The sequence below is a fragment of the Geotrypetes seraphini genome, chromosome 14 (genome assembly GCF_902459505.1).
Source record: "Geotrypetes seraphini chromosome 14, aGeoSer1.1, whole genome shotgun sequence".
Lineage (NCBI taxonomy): Eukaryota > Metazoa > Chordata > Amphibia > Gymnophiona > Dermophiidae > Geotrypetes > Geotrypetes seraphini.
This window is the reverse complement of record NC_047097.1, coordinates 24627778-24651340: the sequence shown is the minus strand read 5'-3', so window position 1 is coordinate 24651340 and position 23563 is coordinate 24627778. Positions and strand designations below refer to the sequence as shown.

Below are 23563 nucleotides of genomic sequence, written 5' to 3'. Positions count from 1 at the left end.
CGTGTAATTAAACTCTGGAATTCATTGATGTGGTGAAAGAAGTTAGCTTAGCGGGGTTTAATAAAAGGTTTGGATAATTTTCTAAAAGAGAAGTGCATAGGCCATTATTGAGAGGGCTTGAGGAAATCCACTGCTTATTCCTAGGAGAAGCAGCATAAAATCTGTTTTACCACTTGGGATCTAGCTAGGAACTTGGCCCCTGTTGGAAACAGGACACTGGGCTTGATTGACCTTTGGTCTCTCCCAGTCTGACAACTCTTATGTTCTTAATTCTACCCAAAACCCCATGCAACATCATTCTCGTACAAGGTCATACTTAGAGAAACAAGCAGGGCCATTCTGTAAAGTATGTGTTTACAAATGTTGAGTTTGCACATATGTCATTAGAATGGCATGTGCACATATGTTTTTATATGGCAAAATTCTACCTAGGTACAATTCTGTAAATGTGCGTATTTGGTAAGCACATATACATTTTTGGAGAGTGGGTGGGACACTATATGTGTATCTTTAGCGCTTAGGCACATGCCAGTTCGAGGGCTGGCATGTGATGTGGTATGGAAGGGTTCTGTATCCCCTACCCTCTGTGTCATGTCTGGCTGTCCAATTTGGATTGTAAGCTCTTCCGAGCAGGGACCGTCTATAAATGTCATAATGTACATCGCTGTGTACGCTTTTCAGCGCTATACAAGTGATAAGTAGTAGTATATAACCCCAGCTACTCTGTTAGAGGAGCTAGAGAATAATGGTGAAAAAGAAAGCTCCCTGTCCCTTTAAGAGGGGAACATGAAGATTTGGTGCCGGGGGAAGGACAAGTCAGATAGGCCTAAAGAGCAGTACCTGGTTTGCTCCGGTGAGCCAGCTCTATGGGTGCTTGAGCACCCCCGATATTGAGAAAATTCCTTGACTGAATCCAAGCAAACAATCGTTAGCACTCCTGATCTTTTTGGCTCCTATGCCCAATTTAAATATACAGTTTTCTGATTAGTTTGCTATGATCTTGATTCCACTCCACAAGAAAGGCTCAAAGATGGAGACAGCAAACTACAGACCAGTGAGTCTAACATCAATAGTGAGCAAACTTGAAACTTGAACTTGATCAAACGCCAATTGGATAAGATCCTGGATGAGGAAAATCTACGGGACCCCCGTCAACATGGATTAACTAAGTGGAGATCATGCCAATCCAACCTGATCAGCTTCTTTGACTGGGTGACGGGGAAGCTGGATGTTGGGGAGTCCCTGGACATCGTGTACCTGGACTTTAGCAAAGCATTCGATAGCGTACCACACCGCAGGTTGCTGAGCAAGATGAATTAGGTGACACATTGACGAAATGGGTTAGGAACTGGCTTGGTGGTAGGCTTCAAAGGGTAGTGGTGAACGGCACCCCCTCAGAAATGACAGAGGTGATCAGTGGAGTGCCACAGGGCTTGGTCTTGGGACCGACCCTATTCAACATCTTTATAAGAGACTTGGCAGAAGGGCTTCGAGGTAAAATAGCATTATTCGCCGATGACGCCAAACTAAGTAATGTAGTGGGCAAATGCACAATGGACAAAGATTCAATGCCCGACAACATGATGCACGACCTACTCCTACTGGAGTGCTGATCTAGGACCTGGCAACTTAGCTTCAATGCCAAAAAATGCAAAGTCATGCACCTAGGCAACCATAATCCATACAAGACTTATACCCTTAATGGTGAGATCCTAACAAGAACGGTAGCAGAACGGGACTTGGGGGTGATCGTCAGTGAGGACATGAAGGCTGCCAGTCAGGTAGAGCAGGCCTCATCCAAGGCAAGATAGATCCTAGGTTGCATACGCAGGGGTTTCGTCAGCCGGAAGTCATTATGCCATTGTATAGATCCATGGTGAGGCCCCACCTGGAATACTGTGTGCAATTCTGGAGGCCACATTATCGCAAAGATGTGCTGAGATTGGAGTCGGTTCAGAGAATGGCCACCCGGATGGTCTCGGGACTCAAAGATCTCCCGTACGAAGAACGGTTAGACAAACTGCAGCTATACTCGCTTGAGGAGCGCAGAGAGAGGGGGGACATGATCGAGACGTTCAAGTATCTCACGGGCCGCATCGAAGCAGAAGAAGATATCTTCTTTTTCAAGGGACCCATGGCAACAAGAGGGCATCCGTGGAAAATCAGAGGCGGGAAACTACGAGGTGACACCAGGAAATTCTTTTTCACTGAAAGGGTGGTTGATCGTTGGAATAGTCTTCCACTGCAGGTGATTGAGGCCAGCAGCGTGCCTGATTTTAAGGCCAAATGGGATCGACACGTGGGCTCTATTCACTAGGCAAAGGTAGGGGAGGGTCATTAGGGTGGGCAGACTAGATGGGCCGTGGCCCTTATCTGCCGTCTATTTCTATGTTTCTAAGATCCAGAAGCTAGTGTTTGATTCACAGGCATCCCTAAAAGGGCTGGTTTAAGGGTGATGCTGAAAGCTACCAAGTGGAGAGACCTGGCTTCAGATCTCAGCTCAGACCTGTTACGTTCCCCAGACCGCTGGAAATGGCAATACTGTGGAGGCAGCATTCACCAGCCCAGGGGAAGGGAGTCGCTGGCATCTTGCAGCGTTAATCTAGTAGCCGTATTTAGGGCCTATGATTGCAAGGTTCCAGAAGCCCTAGTGCATAGCTCCCAGCTGTGATGAGTCAACTGGAGAGGGGATGAAAAATTCCCAGCTAGTTGCAAATGAAAACTGATCCTGTTAGATTCCATCTCTAGTTAAGCTGAAAGCTCAAATGAGCAGGGGCGAACTTGTTCAGCCTTTCCTTGTTCTCTCCCTCTGGCCAGTTCTGGGATCAAAGAACATGTTTGCGAATCACTGAGAGAGATCTAAATATAACCCCCCTCAATATTCAGTGCTATTTAACCAGCTAAAAACAGCTCCTGGCTGGCTAAATAGCGTCTGGCCGGCTAACCGCAAATATTCAGCGGACGATAACTGGTTATCTCCACTGAATTCTGCAGCTAGCCCTGGTTAAGTTTAGCAGCCTAATTGAGGTGTGTTATGTTAGCCATAGGTTCAAAGTGAGTCAGACTAATTCTTAATTAATATATCACTTCAAATCGAATCATCTCAAACACTGATAGAAATTATTAAATTCTGCTCAAAGGTTTTCATAACATCAAGACCATATCAAATCTAAACCCCTGATTAGAATTCTTGAAAGAGCCAAGTTTTCACCTTTTTTTTTTTTTTTTTACAAAAAACTGTATAATAAGAAGTTAGACGAATATTTGAAGGTAGTGAATTTCACACTTTCACTATACAATATTAATTTGATTTTTGATGCACTTGTTTGCTTTTAATACCATTGACTGATAAAAAAAAGCCAGCAGTACTCGTAAGTGATCATAATTATGACTTCCAGATCGTCGTCCTAATATTCTAAGAAAGCTAGGAAAGCTCTCAGGTACTTTGCCGTACAAGATCTTAAAAACCACACAACTGAAAAAAAAGGGGGGGGGGAGAAAAATCCACAAAAAAGGAGTATCCCCCCCAAAAAAAAAAAAAAGGTGGACAAAAAATGGTGAATACAAGAAAGATTTTTTTTAACGTATTTAAAATGCTTTAAAAAGTCTTTACAAACAGGGCTATAGTTGTACAGAAAATCCAATCATCGAGACAATTGCTTTTCCAAAAATATTCTTTTAGAGGACTCCTGAGGCAGGCTTAGTGCTGAAACATGGACTGTGTGGAGTCCTTTAAACAGCAATCATCCTGTTGATTGGATTTTCTGTACAACATAAGAACATAATGGCTTTACTGGATCAGACCAATAACTTTTTTGGGTGTATAAGAAACATTTGACCTTGCTTCTGGTACTTTCTTTTTAAGAACACTAGGTGGTATGAGAGCAATAGTGTAGTTGGTGATAGAGCAAGAGCTTATAAAAGGTAATTTGTGCTACTCTATTGAGAAATGTCTCTCTTGACCTTTCACTGCCTTTATTCACTAGATACTCTGCCGTATGAGACTCAAAGCTTTCATCAATCACACCGCTGGTTACAGCTTCTGTCTAGAGAAACCTGGTTTGTACAGACTAGACAGAAAAGGGTAAAAGAGGAAGGACGTTTAAAACACAGACACTCGTGCTTCAGGCCATGCACGTGCTATTAAAGCATTGCTGCTAGGCTCAAGTATATTGGGGAAGAATCCTATTAGGGGGCAATTTATGACTGGGTGCCTTTATTTAGGTGCTCCAAGGCTACATGGTAGGAGAGAAGCATAGTCAGATCTTGCATAGGTGCTATTTATTCAAAATCCTTTTGGGGGAGCGGTCGCTCCTCTTGCACCCCACCTAGCTATGCCTTTGGGTAGGAGACTATTTATTTATTCATTCGGTTTTCTATACTGTTCTCCCAGGGGAGCTCAGAACTCAAGCATTTGTCCTTATCTGTCCTGGCGGGCTCACTATTTATCTAACGTACCTGGGACAATGGGGAGATTAAGTGACTTGCGCGGGGTTACAAGGAACCGTGTGGGTTTGGACCCCCAAACTCAGGGTGCTGAGGCCGTAGCTTTAACCACTGTGCCACTCTGGAAATCAAAATGTAGTAAAAGTGAGCTATGTAAAGCACAATCAAGCCATTGTGACATCACTGACGAGGTTGGCTCTTAGTCATTGGTGGAATGAGGCTTTATGACATCACAATACCAGCTCTGGTTATCAGAGGCTGAAGCTTTTCATACTATTTATTCAATTTTCTATACCGTTCTCCCAGGGGAGCACAGAACAGTTTACATGAATTTATTGAGGTACTCAAGCATTTTCTATAACGGAACCAAAGCACCTACTGTTGGTTCCATTATAGAATACTAATGTAATTTGCCATTGTCATGCCTAACGTAGGCGCCCATAGAGCTGATGACTGGCATAGTAAGGGGGATGAGCCGCTCCGGGTGCAGCACTTCGCCTTCCCAGCCAGCAGAGGGCGTGCATTGCTTTACATCAGCTTTTCTTGTAAGCCTTGGGATAATATCATCCAGAACAACAAATCACAGGACTGAGCTCAGTTGGTTTTCACTGAAAAAATAGTAATCATGTTTTTCAATTTCTGTAGTGTAGCATTCTGTCTTCCACCTTCCGGCGATGTTCTTTTATAGCATTTGCTCAGAATCCAGCATCAAAGTCGTTAAAAGACCATCTCCCCATCTAACCACGTGTGATGATGCAGACAGATGACTCAGCAGCTGACTCATCTGTTCTTTGCTTCTGTATGCAGGTTGAATGAGTCTTGCTCCTTTTCTTCCCTCTCTACATTTCCCGCAACATAATCCAAGTGGTACACTTCAATGATATTAGGATAACAGAAAGTGTATATTGTGACCAGCCAGGTATTCTCCCTGCTAAGGTCCCAGTTAAGCTAGGGGAAAAAGTAAAAACACGGAAGGGAAATTCCAAGATCTCCCAGGGTTATGATTCTGGTAATAATGCCATTGACCACCAGAGGGAGCCAGATTTGTCTGAGGAGGAAGTAGGTGAGCTTTACCCGAGTCACCACTGGGGGAACCCAAGGGTCCCAGGCAACACTGCTGACTCACTCAGAACAGGGCACGCCCCTAGAGTATGTAAGCCAGCAGTGACATTCAAACAAGCAGGCCGGTTAGGGAGGAAGTTCAGGCCTTGCCTCCCTGAAGATCCACCTGGGCCAAACAGGAGCAACAGACCTATGCCTATGGAGCTGACTGAGGCTGGACAAGCGGAAGACTTGCCATTCCTGAATGGAGAGCCTATGGACTGTCAAGAAGCTTGTGCAGGCTGTGCATCTAATTATCCTGAGCCTATGCAGGTGGACTTGGCCTCAAGCTGCAAGCAGTGAGTGTGGATTATTTGGAACTGTTTGTTTGCTGTGTTTTGTTTTTCTTGGATGTTGGTTTTTTGAGAAAGTTAGGAGTGTGTGGGGAGAGGTTTTGTTGTCACCTTGGGTGGGATTTTGAAGGCCATATCTGTGGCTTTATTTTTGACAAAACCTGTGTCACTCTCCTTTCCTGGCAGTCATATAATATTGCCAGAGGTTGTAGGCATCTCTAAATAGTCTCTTCCCTCAGATTAATTGGGAGCGTGTTCCAAAGCGTAGGGGCTGTGACTGAGGATATTCGCTTCCAAGTAGTAGCGTTAAAAATATGTCTTAGGGAACATGCGAGAGAAATTGATTGCCAGAGCGAAGTATTATTGGAGAGCAGTAGAGGATGAGTAGTCTGTCGAAAAATCCTGGCGCGTCTGAGTTTTTTAAATTTTGAATGTTAGTAGTAAGATTTGAAAGGTAATTCCGTGAGATTGCTTGACTTCCCCTCTACAATATATGCCTCCAATATGCATTTCAGCCCTGCTTTGCTCCCTATGGGCACACAGACAAATCCGCGCACAGTTGCACGCACAGACAAGTGCACGCACAATGGGACGGAGGCCTAAGGAGTCAGCAAATCAGGGCCTTCCAGATATCCACTTATGTAAATGGTTCCCATAATCATCATGTAAACCTTATCCTAACACTAGATACCAAGTGAATCTTGCAAGTGTAGTGAGGGGGGTCCTCCCCTCAAAAAAGAGGGCTGCTTTGTAACCCTCAAGACAAAATAGTATCCAATTGTTGGAATACCTCCCATTCAGTGCGCGCATTTGTCACGGTGCAATTGTCCTGCGCACATTTGACGGGTCACCCTCCCTATGTTACCCAAGATCCCCCCCCCAACCTATGTATGCTCTTTGTCCCACCTGGTTAGGGTTACCAGGTTTTACGATCATAAAATCTGGACCATGGCCCTGTCCCCCCCTCCCCCATTCCTGCCCAGTTCCAACCAGCTCCACCCTGTTCTGCCCAAGTCATGTGCCATTCTGCCCCAGCCCTGCCCCCCCCCCCCACACACCTCTTCTCATGCTCAGAGCCACATCCCTGTCCCTGCCCCAAAGTGTTTGAGGCTTGTGCAGATGAGGACAGAGCTTAGGCATTGGTGGAATGAGGCATTATGACATCACAGTCCGAGCTCTAGAATGTCGCTACTTATGATTTTAAAGAGTTTGAGGCTTGTGCAGATGAGGACGGAGCTTAGGCATTGGTGGAATGAGGCATTATGACATCACAGTCTGAGCTCTAGAATGTTGCTACTTATGATTTTAAAATGTTTGAGGCTTGTGCAGATGAGGACGGAGCTTAGGCATTGGTGGAATGAGGCATTATGACATCACAATCTGAGCTCTAGAATGTTGCTACTTAGGAATTTAAAGTGTTTGAGGCTTGTGCAGATGAGGATAGAGCGTGCAGGAATGGGGCAGGGACAGAAAAAGAACTTAGCAGGACGGGATGGGAAAATGAGTTCCTGCGGGGATGGGGAAAAATTTGTCCTCGGGTCATTCTCTAATTGTAAGTCACCAGTATTCTTATAGGAGAAAAAAAAAAAAAAGAGAGAATGAGCATTCAGGAGTAATTTGAATTGGATGGACCTTTGTTGAGCTTGGAAGATGCTATAGAAATGTTATAAAGAAATAAGGGCCCTTTTATTAAGCAGCACTAGAAAGTGGCCTGCACTGTTGCCAGCACAGGTCGTTCCCACATGCGTTGGCCGTACACTCATTTTCCCATCAGTGCATGAGCACTTACGGAACCTAATTTGTATGTGGTAAGGGGTCACGTGCTAACCCAACTCTAATCAGCCCACATGCTAACCGATCAACATAGCTGCACCCATTCCCCACCCCAAACCTGCCTCCAGCGCACACACCTGCAAAAACTACTGTGGGAGGCCTGATAACGCCCCACAGTAATGCATTTTTGCCTGTGGTAAGCACCTCTGAGTAAAAGGGCCCCCATAATTTGGCAGATACCTTCCTTTTCATATTAACTTTTTGTTTGTTTGTGTAATGCTCTTTCCCGCTTCTTTTGGTCCATTTAACACTATTACTTTTGTTTTCTGTGAAGAATTTTTTTTCTATATATCTCTCGAGCACTTCTTTTTTTCTCAGCAATATTTTCATTGTATATGAAATCTTAAATTTGTAAAAACCAAACCAAACCCAGCTGCCTCTGCTCTTAGCAAGCACCATTCTGTTCCACTGCAATAAAATGAACAAAAAAATGATCCTATTCTGTAGGTGGAGAAAGCCCATTGTAAAATACATTTTCCTCAGCTTCTTCTACTTTCACCTCTACCCTGTGTCATGAAATGTTTTAGCGTTAGTGTTGAGCATAGAGGTTTTAATGGCTTTTAAATGTCTCTTCTTTTCCCCCTGGGGTATGCTGCCACACTTAGTATTGCCTATTTTCTTCACTGAGAAATAACCTTCCCATCCTCCCTCCCACCCCCATTGTCCTTCAGCTCTGCAGCTAAGTGCAACATTATTGATTCCTTGCTTTTCTGTTCACATCTGCAGCCCCGTTTTAGATAAAACAGGGAAATGGGAATTGCTTCCAGATTTTTCTAAAATATATACATGAATGCATATGTGCGCCCTGATTGCACACAGCGAGAGCAAGTATTTTAGAACCATTGACATCCAAAACATTAACAGAGGTAACTAGGCAACAAGCATGTCTACATACCGGCACTCGCACGCATTACCCCTCTCTTAAAGTCACTTCATTGGCGTCCCATCCAAATACAATTCAAACTCTTCATACTGGCCTCCAAATGCATTCACTCAGCTGCCCCTCACTATGTTAAAAAACTTTATATACCGCATAACAGCCTAAAAAGGTTCCAAGCGGACACTCTCTCTTACCAGAGGTTCTGTTTATTCAGTCTTGATATACCATTTGTGTTGACATTGTCCCCTGGGGAAGGCATTTTCTTCTACGTCGAAACAGGGATCCTTCTTGGGGCCACCGTGACTAAAGACTTTATTCACTGCGTGTGCCACCCACCGCAAGGAGCACCGCCAAAGGCTGACGACTGAAGGAGCGAGTGTGGCTCCAAGAAGGTTGTCACGGAAGCAGCGGGGGAGGGGGGAGGCAGGAACGCGAGATTCCAGGCAGCGGCGGATGGACGGGTGGGAATTGGTGGCCAGGTCGTGAGCCCCCAACAGGTGGGTCAAGAAACACTGCCCATCATCGCAGGTCTACTGGTCCTGTATTTGGTGGTCCAGCGGAACCTAAGAACATAAGAATTGCTATACTGGGACAGACCGAAGGTCCATCAAGCCCAGAATCCTGTTTCCAACATTGGCCAACCCAGGTCCCAAGTACCTGGCAGAAACCTAGAGTAACAACATTCCAGAGCTGAGATTGTGATGTCATAATGACTCATTCTACCAATGGCTAAGAGCCAACCTCATCAGTGATCTGCAAACGTCTAATTTCTTTTTGAGCTATTCCCATAAGTAACGCATTACAATAATCAATTTTCGAAATAACCAGGGAATGAATTAGTATATTAAGAGACTTTGGGCATAGAAATTTGGATAGAAAACTGACAGAAATACCATACTAAGAAGAGATAGCTGTCATCCAAGATATTTAGGGCTCCTTTTAAAAAAAATTGGGAGGGAAATGAAGGGGAGGAAAGGGGGGTGGGAAAGATGTGGGGGTATATATGGTATTATGAATAGGTAATATGGAAAATATATTTTGGAGAAATGATAAAATTATTTATGTAATGTTTGAGCTTTGAATTTAATTGTAATGAGCATTTATTGTATTATTGTATATTTGACTGATTTCTTCAATAAAATGTTTCAACATAGGGCTCCTTTTACTAAGCTGGCGTTAGGGCTTTAACACATGGAATAGCGCGCGCTACAATGCCACACATGCTAGACGCTAACGCCAGCATTGAGCTGGCATTAGTTCTAGCTGCGTAGCGCGGGGTTAGCGTGCGCTAAAAACGTTAGCGCACCTTAGTAAAAGGAGCCCTTAGTTGACAACTTGCCTCACTCACAATTGTAATGATGTAAAAGATTTAAAAAAAAACCCAAAAACAAGCCAAAAGCTTGATGGAGGATTTGAAAAAAAAAAACGGGGGTATGAAGTGAAATCACTCAGAAGAACTTACAAAACAGTGTTACACTTCTCCCTCGTCATTCGCAGGGGATACGGGCAGAGCCGGACCGCGAATGGCAAAACACCGCGATTATCCGGCTCTGACCCACCCCCACCTCCCTGCCGCCTTCCCGGCCTTACCTGGTGGTCTAGAGGGCTTTCGGGGCAAGAGCGATCTTCCTACACTCCTGCCCCGTGCAGATCGCCATCAGGAAATGGCTGTAGGGAGTTCCCGATGTAGTCTCAATATTTTTTGTAAATGTATTAAAGTCAGGTGATTTGTTCTTAATCTTATCTTGATAGCTGGTTTTATTATTTGATCGTTTTCCTTTTTTTTTTTTATCCTTATAGGGGCACTGTCTCCTAATGGGTTTCTTTTTTTTACTAATGTATGCATTTTTTGGTTTGCTATGGTATGCATTTATTTTATTTCTACTCTTTTTAACCAGCCTGTTTGTTCTTAGTCCGTTGTATTTCTGCACTCTCATTATTGCTATTCTCTGTTTTGAGCAGGCTTACTTGAAAAGATGGAGTCTCAATTCTACAAATAACTAACATAAAAATAAATAGACGTGGAATCCCATGCATCTGGCCTGTTTGCTATGTGCTTTAGTACAAGAAGAGTTATTTTTAATCACTTCAGCTAACCAACAAAAGCGCTGTGTGGCTTTTCCCACGCCAGCCAGTTGGACCTACAATACCGGAGCTATTATAAACTATTTCTTTTAATTGTACTCGTGATTCTTGGTGCCTAGGGAATTCAAAGGTTGCCATGGAGATTCCAGTTTATATATAGCAGCAACCAGCTCATCATAATCCTCCACACTGGAACCAGTCAGGGAAGTACAGCCCTCTATCAACATTTCTGCAGCCTTACAATGCTACTGTATTTGTTGTGATAACCTTAAGACGGGAGAAGATGGTGTGTATCCAACATCCTGAAGGCTGAATGCAAATACTTGGAGGAGATAGGATAGCTTTTAGGAAATAGTCCTATATTCACTAGGGTTACCATATTTGTGAAGTCAAAAAAGAAGACACATGACCCTGGCCCTACCACACCCCAGGCCCGGCCCTGCCGCCACCAGTCTTGCCCCGCCCCTGCCACACCTTTCACATAAGAACTGCCGCTGCTGGGTCAGACCAATGGTCCATCGTGCCCAGTAGTCCGCTCACGCGGCAGTCCCCAGGTCAAAGACCAGTGCTCTAAATGAGTCCAGCCTCACCTGCACACGTTCCAGTTTAGCAGGAACTTGTCCAACTTTGTCTTGAATCCCTGGAGGGTGTTTCCCCCTATAACAGACTCCGGAAGAGTGTTCCACTCTCTGGGTGAAGAAGAATTTCCTTACGTTTGTACAGAATCTATCCCCTTTCAACTTTAGAGTGCCCTCTCGTTCTCCCTACCTTGGAGAGGGTGAACAATCTGTTTTTATCTGCTAAGTCTATTCCCTTCAGTATTTTGAATGTTTCGATCATGTCCCCTCTCAGTCTCCTATTTTCAAGGGAGAAGAGGCCCAGTTTCTCCAATCTCTCACTGTACAGCAACTCCTCCAGCCCCTTAACCATTTTAATCACTCTTCTCTGGACCCTTTCACCTCTTTCCTTAGTCCCCCTTTCCATCCTCTGTATCCTTTTACTGCTTCTCCCCTTCCCCAGTGGATGTTTTTCTCTTTCTCTCTACTTCCAACATCCCCCCCCACACACACACACACAAGTGCTTCTCTCTCGCTCCCTCTCTCCAACCCCTCTCCCCCATCAATGCTTCCCTCTCTCCCTCCCTCCCCCAGTTTGATCCAATGGTGCAGAGTGTCTCTCTCTCCAGCCCCGGCCCACCTCAGACTCAGGTATTGCTCTCACCTATCCCCCACCTGCCTCTGCTGAATTTAATTTTTGGGCTGGCCAGCAGCATCAGTGAAGTGAGTCTGCTGTGGTTGGATTGCCCTGGAAGCCTTCTCTCTGCAGTTCAAGTTCAAGTTCAATTTATTTGATATACTGCAGATATAAAACCGGGGTTAAAATCTCAGCGGTCTTGCCTACATGGTAACAGGACGTTAGTGCAGAAAGAAGGCTTCCAGGGCAGGCCAATGGCAGCAGGCTCAACTCACTGATGCTGCTGGTCAGCCAAAAGATTAAATTCGGGCAGGGAAGATCGGTGGAGAACAGGGGAGAGCCATGCCACAGACAGTTTAGAAAGCTAAAAAGAGGACATGACTGGGTAAATCTGATTATCTGTTAACCCTATTCAGCTTATATTCATCCCCTGAATAGAAAATCTCAAAAGACAATTAGAAGCTTCCTCGCAGCTGGAAGAAAACTAGCCTTGTCTTTACTGCCTCAAAATCATTCTGTGCCTCACCCTTCTAATCCACTCTTGAGCAAGCTGTCTCTCCTTGTAAATATTTAAGTTTAATTTACACCACTTTAGTAGCTCTATTTGTCTGGTTTATTTATTTTATGCTTCTTAAAAAGATAGACACACACCGGGACCATACGTCCCGTTTTTAGGTTGTCCCCAAGTACCATAGCGAATACAGCCCCACCCCCGGTACCTTTTTTTAATCCTGGCAGCTGCCTCCTGTCCTGATGTCTTCTGGCAGCAGTAGAGCGGCGCACCTGCCTTGTGCGCCACTGCCGGAAGACATCAGGACAGGAGGCAGCCGCCGGGATTAAAAAAAGGTACATGGGGGGGGGGGGGTCCGGGGTCCTGTTCCATTGTGAGGAAAACCATAAATGGTCACGTTATCCATCCGTCAATCCTCTGGAGTCCACTCTTGCATCCTTTTATTCCAGATCCCCGGCAACCTAGAGTCCAACTGCCCCATCACAATCATTTCTCCTCATCATGTGTGTCATCCCTTTTCTTCCTAAGAGTGGCCTAGTGGTTACAGCTGCTGCCTCAGTACCCCGAGCTTGTGAGCTCAATCTCAGTCTGCTCCCTGTGACTCTAGGCAAGTCACTTAACCCCTCCATTGCCCCAGGTACCAGTTAGAGTGTGAGCCTGCTGGGATAGAGAAAAATACTTGAGTAGTACCTGCTTACTCTTTAATGTACCGTAAACCGCTTTGGGTGAATCTCTTAATGAAAAGGTGGTTAATAAATCCCAAAAAACATAGAACTTGCTGGACCTTACCAAAATGAAAGCATGTTATTTAACACTTTTGTTGATTCCACTCAAACAAAAACATTTATGAATACGGCACATCAATAAGAAGGTAAAACGTCTTATTTTGTTTGCGTGGAGAGTGGTTGTATTGCACTGTGTAATTAAACTCTGGAATTCATTGCTGGAGAATGTGGTGAAATCAGCTTAGAGGGGTTTAAAAAAGGTTTGGATAATTTCCTAAAAGAGAAGTCCATAGGCCATTATTGAGAGGGCTTGGGGAAATCCATTGCTTATTCCTAGGATAAGCAGTCTAGCTAGGTACTTGGGACCTGGGTTGGCCACTGTTGGAAACAGCATGCTGGGCTTGATGGACCTTCGGTAGATCCCAGTATGGCAACTATTATGTTCTTATGTGAGCCAATATAGGATAATCGAGCCATTATGACATCACTGATTAGGTTGGTTCTTGGGCATTGGTGGAATGAGGCATTATGACATCACAATCTCAGCTCTGGAATATTGATGCTCTTTGGGTTTCTGACAAGTACTTGGGACCTGGGTTGGCCACTGTTGGAAACACGATACTGGGCTCGATGGACTTTCACTTTGTCTCAGTATGGCAATTCTTATGTTCTTATAGCTGTTTGTTCCTCCACACCTCATTTTTATATTTTTTCTTAACACAGCTCTGTTTACTTTTTATTTTTAAAATTTACTTTAACTATGTTAAAATATTGAAGTGTGCCTGTGATTTATGATGTTGCTTTTGTTAGCGTGTAGAAGGAATCTTCCGCTGCAGCTGTCATCAAACATTATGACTCTTTGATGTGAATGGTTGCCTAGTGATTAGCTTTGATGTTTAATTTCATCCTTTCCTCCGGTCCTCAAGCTTCCTCTCCAGCTTTAAGATTCAAAGGATAGATGCAGCCCTTAGACAAGATGATATGAACAAGAACAAAAACATAAGAGAAGAGACAGCACAGCTTTGTGGCCCAATGATCCTGAGCTGCAGGAATAACATTGCATGCGAGGTGGTTCCCAAGCGGGGTCTAAACCTAAAGTAGGGGTTGCTGAATTTAGCAGTACATCAACATGCAGTACAAACAAACAATCTTTTATCATACCTTGATGAATCCCCTGTAATTCTGGCGTTTCCCTACCACTTCATCTTAAAGCCCCAAAGTCCTAATCAAGAAGTGGACCTTGAAAATTAGCCAAAATATTTTCAGACCCCTTTCTGATTTTATTATTATTTTTTTACAAATTGTTGTTGTTCTTATTTTGTCCTTTCCTTTTTTGTTTTGCTTCTTTTCCCTCATCGTTACATTAGTGATTTCTATTCCGCCATTATCTTCCGGTTCAAGGCGGATTACATATGAATTGTCAGGATATTTAGAGGTTCATAAGGAGTAGTCTGGACATTTTCTAAGTTGCTAAGGATTGGAGAGTATTGCAGGTGATGCTTGAGATAGATCTAGCTATGTTAATTTGGTTTTATGTATTTTTTGTGAATAGTAGGGTTTTTGTTTGTTTTTTGAAGGTTTTGTAGTCTGTGGTCGGGATCAGTAAGTTGGAGAGATGGTGGTCCAGTTTTGCTGCTCGAGTGGCTAGGAGGTTTTTCGTACAGTTGTTTTTTTCGTTCGATATTTTTGGTTGGAGGGTGCGTGAATGGTGTGTGGGTTCTCCTGTGTCTGGTTGAGGTGGATTAGTCGGTTGTTCCGTTTATGGCTTTAAATCACAGGTGTCGAAGTCGGTCCTCGAGGGCCGCAATCCAGTCGGGTTTTCAGAATTTCCCCAATGAATATGCACTGAAAGCAGTGCATGCACATAGATCTCATGCATATTCATTGGGGAAATCTTGAAAACCCGACTGGATTGCGGCCCTCGAGGATCGACTTTGACACCCCTGCTTTAAATAGTAGGCAGTAGAATTTGAAAAAAAACAAAATAAACAAAAGGGGATGCAGAGGTTAAAATGACAATCTAGCTAGAATTTTGGATTATCATGAATCTGGGGTAAAGCTAAACTATATTTTATATGCTACATTTGTATCTTTTTATAACCATGTACACTTTTCCCTCCGTATTCCACTGTGATAGGGTATTAACAGAACTGCAAATACAGAAAAAACGTGAATAACTTTTTCACATGTTATTCGTTGTTTTCTTTTAAAACCCATCGTGAATATAGTAAAACTAACCTGGTCTGTTTCTGAAGGAGAGGCAAAACATGATGAAGAAAGTGCCGGGAATTGGCAATTTTCTCTGTAAAAGCTTGGAATCGGCAATTTCTCTATGCAAGCTGATGTAATTTGGAGGGGGAGGAGCCAGCAAGCTAAAAACCGCGAATAATCAAAACCGCAAATGCTGAAACCGCAAATACGGAGGGAGAAGTTTAGCTGTGTCCAAGATGGAGCTTAAAATGTTGTCAAGACAAAGCATCAAAGGAGCAGGACCTCCAGTTATGTGTCTGGAAAGTGTTGGTCAAATGATAATACATCAGTGAAATCAAAGTTTTTCTATTGTATTTAATCTTTTTAAATTAAAACAAAAATTGCCCATTAACTAAAACGATTACAGAAATTTATGCCTAAAGTTTAGAAAAACAAACTTTCTAAATTTATGGTACAGTATTTGTGAAATGAGTTTAACCAATACTAATCACGGTATGGGTTTTGCCGATTGTAAGCATAATAACTGTGCTGTCCATACGAAGGATAAGACTGTCCTCGTCTGTACTGGTTGTGGTTGTTTTCCCAGCCTCTTCCTTGCCACTGACGCCCAGATCTATAATTCTGGGAGCGGTCATGCCTCTCTCCTCGTTCTCTATATTGTCTATCCTGAAACCTGAAAAGAGAAAATTTAACAGCAATTTAATGCAGTCTCCTGTGTTGCACATATTATAGAATCATGAAATTGTTTCCCCTTTACTATGATAGTATCTGCAATGAGATTAGATATACTGCCTTTTTGTGGTACAACCAAAGCAGTTTAAACATTTATCTTTTTATAATTATATATTTTATTGATTTTAATAGTTGACAATTTTCAACTGCCAAATCAAAGAAAAAATACAGTGTAAACACAACATAGGATTAACATTTAAGAATTTGAGAAAAAAAAACTTATTACATAGTATAGTTAGTCCACCAGTAACTAGAGGAGCTGATAATGAGCTGAAATTTTAACAAATAGGTAAATAGAATAGACAGTCTGATTGCTCTTGAACTATTCTTTCTGAGCTAAATAAGAACCAGACATACCCATAATTTCTCAAGAATTATTCTTATTAGAAATAAATTTAGATAGCTGCTGTGGATCATAGAAGACGTATCTGTCCTCTTTATAAACCATTACAGATTTACATGGGAAATGCAGAACAAAAGTAGCCCCTAACTGAGTAACCTGTGGTCTCAAAATAAGAAACTGTTTTAGTCTTTTCTGGGTAGAGCGAGACACATCGGGAAACATTCTGATAGTATTAGTCAAAAATGCAGGTACTTTCTCTGCCCCTATCGGGCTCCCAATCTAAGCTATTGTACCTAGTGTTAAATGACATGCCCAGACTCACAAGGAGCTGCAGGCGGAATTGAACTTGGTTCTCAGTCCACTGTATTAACCATTAGGCTACTCCTCCTCCTATGACAACCTGGCTTATGCTCAAGAGAACAGTGAAAAGCATTGTATGTGAACATTTTCACCAGTTTTCTGCTTTGCAAAGAAGACTGGAGTGTAGTTTGAATTTTAATCAAATTCAAAATTAATAAGCTGCTATGAAGCAGGGTAGCACAAAGTAGTTGATTAATTCTGAACTCTGTGAAAACACTGTCACAGGCCACTTTTCAACAAAACGCAACAAATTACCTCTCTGATATGCAATCTTATTTTGCCAAACTCCAAAACAAAATTTAAGACTTAACAACCCAGATCATTTGCTTGGGTGGCCAGCTTTATCAGGAAATATCATGAGTTAGTGTATCTGCCTTTCAGGAGAGGATTCTCTAACACTCACACTAAAATCCAATGGGCCACTGTTGCGGCTGTAAATATAACTATTTGAAAAGACGAGTCATTCTCTAAAACCCAGGCATGCAAATAAGGTTCGCGGAGGGTCACTAAATTTGCATGGGACAAGTCGCTGGTGATAACGATTGGCACATGCACAGAATACAGCCCCCAATTTTTTTTTTTAAAAACACCCCAAATCAAAGATCAGCAAGAGGGATGTTCACTCCCTCCTGCCACCAGGGTCCCCGTCCACCCCCCCGATAGCTGGCCACCGATATCCCCGGCAGGAGGGATGCCCACTCACTCCTGCCATCGGTGATGCCCACCCAGCCCTGACACCCCTGTACCTTTCAGTCAACGGTCGTCTGGAGGGATGCCTATTCCTCCAGCTGGCAGGCCTTCCCCTTCGGGGCCTAAGGTGCTTAAGGCTCTTCCTATGGGAGGGGCCTTAGGCTAGGCCAATCAGAGCCTTAGGCCAGTCCCAGGCACATCCCAGGATGCACCAGGAAGGGGAAGGCCTGCCATTTTGAAGAGGTGGGCCTGCCAGCTGGAGGGAGTAGGCATCCCTCTGACTGGCCATCGACTGAAAGGTATGGGAGTGTGGAGGGTGGGCATCACCGGTGACAAGGAGTGGGCATCCCTCTTGTCCTTCAATTTGGAGTTTGTTTTTTTGTGTTTAAATTTGTGGGGGGGGGGGGGGAAGGGGACTGAGCTGTCAAACCTTACTTTTCTGTCAATGCCTGGCCATTCAGTGTTCAGGCACTGACCGGAAAGTAAGACTAGGACAGCTCAGACCTTGCCAGAAAATTTTGCTTGCAAATGTAGGACAATGAGGTTACGGAATCACCCAGCGATGATAGAGAATCGCCTGGAGTGCTTGTTTAAATATTAATTACCTCGTTGTAATACATTTGCCTGGCAAAGTCAGAGTCTGCCAGGAAGCTCAGAAAAGACCACAGTGAGCCCTTTTGATATTTGGCCAGTAAAAAACTTCGGTGTTAAACCAGCTGGAATGGGTTTAGCTGTCATCATTAAAGGCACGGTAGGTTTTGAGAATTTTCCCCTCAGTGAATAAAAATGAGTCATGAGAAAAGTCACTGTCACCTATTGTCTCGATGCCTCTGGTTACCACCAGATCTGTTTCTCCATTCTTCTACGACAGGGGGTGGATCTGCTGGGCGTTTCAGGTACTCTTGAAATTCCTGATCATCTGCTGTGAACCTATGGCTAAACATCTCTTCAAAATCTGGAATGGCATCTGTAGTGGTCGTCATCTTAACATGGAAAATAAGAAATACAAAATTTATTTATAAAGATTTTTTTATTATCTTTGTGAAAAAATTCACCCAAGGCGATGTACAGCAAGAATAAGCCCAACATAGGCAATAACTAATTGTGGCAGTAAAAATATTCAAACAATACATATTAAAACATCTTAATAGACAGCATAAGGAAAACAGAGGTAACTAAAGAAAAAAATCCATCACACCACCTTCATTAGGTAAGGAGGTACATTTGGTAACCTGAACCACCGTGGAATCTACTTTCGACTTAACAAAAAGCCATTGAAATGCAGGAGCCATTATGGGGTATACATGTGTGCAGGGTGGGATGTGGGTGGGGGTTTTGTTGACTGAATTGTGGGGTTGGTGAGGGGGGTAGGGCTTGGGGTTTTAAATAATGGTTTTGTTTTGGTTTTCAGTTGTAATGTCAGGTGGGGTTCCCCAGTTTCTACTCTAAGATTTTATCTTGTGCTTAGGCAGAGACTTGGCTTGTTATTTTTCTTGTGATGCTTTCTTAGTGCTTTGTATTGTAATTATGCTTGTTGTTATTATCTATAAAATTTCTAATAAACATTAAAAAAAAAAGAAATTCAGGAGCCATAAGATAAAGCCTAGAAATAGTCTTGGCTACCTGTTAAGAGAATGACACATCCAAAGCTCTGCCCGGTACCGTTCTTAGGTTCCAACTACTGAAGTCTCTGTCAAAGCTCTACACCATCCTAGCCATTGGCGCCCTCCCCAGCCCATCTGCAACCAAAAGGCCATATACAGACACAGACCATGCAAGTCTGCCCAGTTCTTCAATATTTACTATTATTTTCTAATTCTAGATCCTTTGTGTTCATCCCATGCTTTTTTGAACTCTGTCACTGTTTTCATCTTCACCACCTCTCTCGGGAGCGCATTCCAGACCTAAAATTCTCTGGCTCCGTCCAAAAACCGGCTTCGATTATCGGTCTCTTTTAGGTCGTCCAAGTACCAACTTAGGCCAGTTTTTGGATATATTTTTGTTTTGATTATGAGCCCCATAGAATATATGCAATACATGTCTTCAGAGCATGTGTAGATTTTTGAAAGCTAATTTGTGACCCACTGGGGCAGATTCTTGATACCTATGTTGTCTTTATAAAAGACACAATAAAACATACACTTTGCACTTAGTTATTCGTGGCGCTAGGCACATCCTGTAAGCAATCAGCCGGCACCAGCGCCTCTCTGGCCCTCTTCCCTGCTGTCACCCCCCACTGGCATCTCAGGGCCTGTCTGAAGGACCTTTGCAAATGCACAGATGTCGACATGATGAAGTCATGAATGTGCATGACATCATCACAGTGATGTCCGCACACTTCCGGGTGCCTCAAGCTGCAGCCATTACCTATAGTGTGCCGCAGCTCAAAAAAGTTTGCGGGACACTGATTTAAAAGGAAAAAAAAAAAAAAGGTTTCCTGCCCCGAATAGTTGAGTGGCTTCCCCTGCCTCTCAGCTCTTCGACATTCCCTGCGAGAGTCGCTTTCACAACGATCAATCCGGGGGGAGAGACGGGGATTATGCTGAACCTCCACACGAATCATTTGACAGTGAAATATTTCATGTATCAGTAGTTCTTTTAGAATCGGAGCGGACCCACCCAGTCTTACCAATCCTTTTTTAGTGCATCTGGCCATCAGACTGCTCAAGTCAATACGTCAAGCTCCATCTCTAGTAGTATTCAAATCCAAGCAAAAAGCTCAGTTTTTCAAGGCTGCTTTTAAGTCCTAACTCCCACTCACCAGTAAGATACTTAAGTCCAACTTATCATTCTCCCTGTGAGAAACTCCCCAGCCCCTATCTGTCCCATTTGTTCGGTTTGTCCTAATCAGATTGTAAGCTCTTTTGAACAGGAACCGTCTCTTACAGGGATCTCAAAGTCCCTCCTCGAGGGCCACAATCCAGTCGGATTTTCAGGATTTCCCCAATGACTATGCATTGAAAGCAGTGCATGCACACAGATCTCATGCATATTCATTGGGGAAATCCTGAAGACCCGACTGGATTGCGGCCCTCAAGAAGGGACTTTGGTGACCCCCGCTCTAGATCAACTCCAGTCCTGGAGGGACGGAATCCAGTCGGATTTTCAAGATTTCCCCAATGACTATGCATTGAAAGCAGTGCATGCACACAGATCTCATGCATAGTCATTGGGGAAATCCTGAAGACCCGACTGGATTGCGGCCCTCAAGGAGGGACTTTGAGACCCCTGGTCTATTACATGTTGAATGTACAGCGCCGAGGACTCATTTTGGCGCAGCCGCGACTCCTCTTGGGCCCCGAACAACCAAAGAAACCAGACGCTTTGGAATTCAAGAATCTTCCTTGGCTCTGCAGAAGCACCAAGCCTCGCGCATTTTGCACTGCCCTCACGCGCCACGGGATCATCGCACGCGAGCAGGGGCTCGAGTCATCCCGCGACATCATCGTTCACGCTCTTTGCCCCTCTCCCCTCCCCGGTCCAGCGCCTTCCCATATCCTACCTTCCAACTCCTGCCTGAAGTCAAACACCGCCGGACCCTCCGATTTTCCTCCGCCTTTGGCCGCCCGTCCCCTGTGACGCAATTTCCGGGGTTTTTTTTTTTTTTTTTCACGGCCAAGGGAGAGAGGTTGCGTCTGAGTGGGCGGGGCGCTGGGCGAAGGAAGTTGCGTCAGGGGAGGGGTGGGGCGTAGCAGGAATCAGGCTGAAGCCGTGCGGTTTGGGACGCCGTGGGTCGGGACAGGGTCGCTGAACGCCGACCTCATTGAGCGCCTGTGTTGGGGAAGTTTCTACCGGGGGGGGGGGGGGTTAGATTATGAGCCCTCCTGGAACAGGACCTGAATGTAACTCCCTTGAGCTACAAATTATTGAACCTCAGTGTAAGTTGCCTTGAGCTGCAACTGAAAAAGGCATGAAACCAAATCTAATAATAATAATATATAAAGAGCCTTACATTCCCTTTTCTTCTGTCTTGTTTGGAGGGAGGACAGTAGTTCAATATTTGCCTTTGCTACAGGAATACAGTACTGCAATATTGTGGCTATATGGCATTTTTTTATTGGCAAGCGAAAAACTGTCAAAAGGTCATATAACAAAACAAAAAAGCATTGACAGTATCCAATATTAGATTCTCAAAGAATATTCACGGAACCAAATGTGCATGGTAAATAAATAAATAAGAGACACCTCAGTACAGGCCTGGATATAGATTGGGTGACTTTTTTGGCCCTGGGCAGAAACTCATGGGTGATCAGCACCAGGTTTTTAACCTAAATAAGCTCTGCCCCGTACATCATTTGGTTTCAATTACCACTAATAATTAATATGCACAAGCGGTCGGTGAAAAATTCTGAGAAAAAAATAATAAAGGGGCAAAAAAAGCGACTCACAAAGCCCCGCCCATAAAGTGCATTGGTTAAAAAGTACATTGTGCTTTTAAGAAAGTGCAAAAAATTAAAAGTATAAGTATATATAAATGTATGTAAAAATGTACATATAAATGTATGTAAAAAAAATTATTTATCATTCAAAAATTCATTTGTAGAAAAATACAAGTGTGAGTGCCAATGCTAAAAAGTCCAAATCACCGTTAATAATAATTCATTGGGTGGCTTTATCTAAATCCCAACAGAAGATTATCCCGATTCAATCACAATTCATTCGGGAAAATTCAGTGTAATTCAGTTAGTTCAATGTCCCAACAAAAATGATCACAGTCCAGGTCAAATCACAATTCATTCGGGAAAATTCAGTGTAATTCAGTTAGTTCAATGTCCCAACAAAAATGATCACAGTCCAGGTCAAATCACAATTCATTCAGTCCATATAATAGACTTATCTGAGTCCCAATGAGTAGTTGTCTCGGCTCGACAGAGCTCCGTTTCTCAAACTTCTTCAGGAGATGAAAAATCCAGTTAAATACCAGTTGGAAACATGTCTTGGGAAGAACATCTAAGTTAGCAAAGGCTCCAACATTCGGCAAAGTGGTCTCATATTTATTTATTTATTTACCATTCACATTTGGTTCTGTGAATATTCTTTGAGAATCTAATATTGGGTACTGTCAATGCTTTTTTTTTATTTTTTTTATAGGACAGAGCTCACAGCTCAGTAGTCTGTCTGCATCTGCTGGCTGACAGACATAACCCATGCATTCTGGATTGGTCTGATTGGACTCTAGAAAATAAACTTAGCTGGTAAAACCACATTTTTCCTTTCACCATGTATTCCAGAACAGGCGCTATGTCAACAGATCCTATTTAGTGGAACTTGAGACCTACATGTCTCAATTTCTTTCTAAAATGTTGCATATTGTAAATAACTGTCTTGGCCAGAGATTTTACTTGGATACTGACATGAATCAATCCTTCAAGTCCAAATTATAATATTCACAAATGTTCTAGTCTATATGACCTGGTTTCTACTATACCTGTTTGTGCTTTTCTTAATCAAATCAATTATAATTATTCATGCTATCAGCAAGGAACAAGTGGTAAAGCAGGACATGCAACTGGATTAAATTAGAATTCAAAGGCAACACATATTGTTTGTTGCAAGTTAGGCTTATTTATATCATGCAATGTCAGTGAAGAAGATATTGCATCATACTAATTCCCAGTGATCTGCTTGTGGCCAAAGCTACATCATTCACAGATACCAGCATTTACCAGAGGTCTGTGATGTGATCACTTCTTTGCCTTTTGGGTTATTTTCCTGTTGTAAAGTATGTATATTATGTGAGAGATTAATGCCTTGCCTGCAGGTCCATTGAAGAACATTATATTACAACAGTTGCCAAATCAGGAAGATTAAATCCGCTAAAATATTTTGTCATTCTGTGATACAAACAGGCTGCAGTGCTTTCAAAAGCAGACTTTCTTCTATATATTTGCATATCTGTGATCCAAAGCTCATTTTTTTCTCAGGGACAATTTCTGAAAATGGGATAGTTTGTGCATATCATGACAGTAATGAACCTTATTCCTAAAGCAAGACATGTGGGGTATGATCTGTCTCTCAAATTTACTGCTAACTCTCTTCGTAAAACTTGTAGTGTCTCAAAGAGAGCTTCTCTCTGGAATTCATAAAATGCAACATGTATAGGCAACTTATCCAGATGTGTTTGGAAAATCACAAATACACAGTTGGTTACACATTGTT

General features: G+C 43.2%; 2 protein-coding genes across 2 annotated transcripts in view; one reads left to right on the top strand and one right to left on the bottom strand.

The window, feature by feature from the left end:
- The first annotated feature begins 4716 nt into the window (after window positions 1-4716).
- The window catches only part of HOMER2 (homer scaffold protein 2), a 119605-nt gene continuing 100758 nt past the window's right edge, over window positions 4717-23563 (top strand). Inside the window, exon 1 of the mRNA XM_033920506.1 lies at window positions 4717-5846. Within this exon, the coding sequence (XP_033776397.1) occupies window positions 5701-5846 (146 nt within the window). The 5' untranslated portion in view covers window positions 4717-5700. The remainder of the gene's footprint in view (window positions 5847-23563) is intronic.
- Window positions 15609-21005, bottom strand: RAMAC (RNA guanine-7 methyltransferase activating subunit). The gene is made up of 3 exons (XM_033920509.1): window positions 20907-21005; window positions 18218-18387; window positions 15609-15952 (listed from the first exon to the last, which is right to left on the bottom strand). Exons 2-3 carry the CDS (start codon window positions 18385-18387, stop codon window positions 15763-15765), a joined length of 360 nt encoding a protein of 119 aa, XP_033776400.1. The 5' UTR covers window positions 20907-21005; the 3' UTR covers window positions 15609-15762.

Excerpts from the sequence above, each read along its gene's own strand:
- RAMAC (XM_033920509.1), bottom strand. The coding sequence starts at position 18,387 with ATGACGACCACTACAGATGCCATTCCAGATTTTGAAGAGATGTTTAGC. Across the intron at positions 15,953-18,217 it reads CAGAGGCATCGAGACAATAG|GTTTCAGGATAGACAATATA; the intron begins GTGACAGTGACT and ends TTCTCTTTTCAG.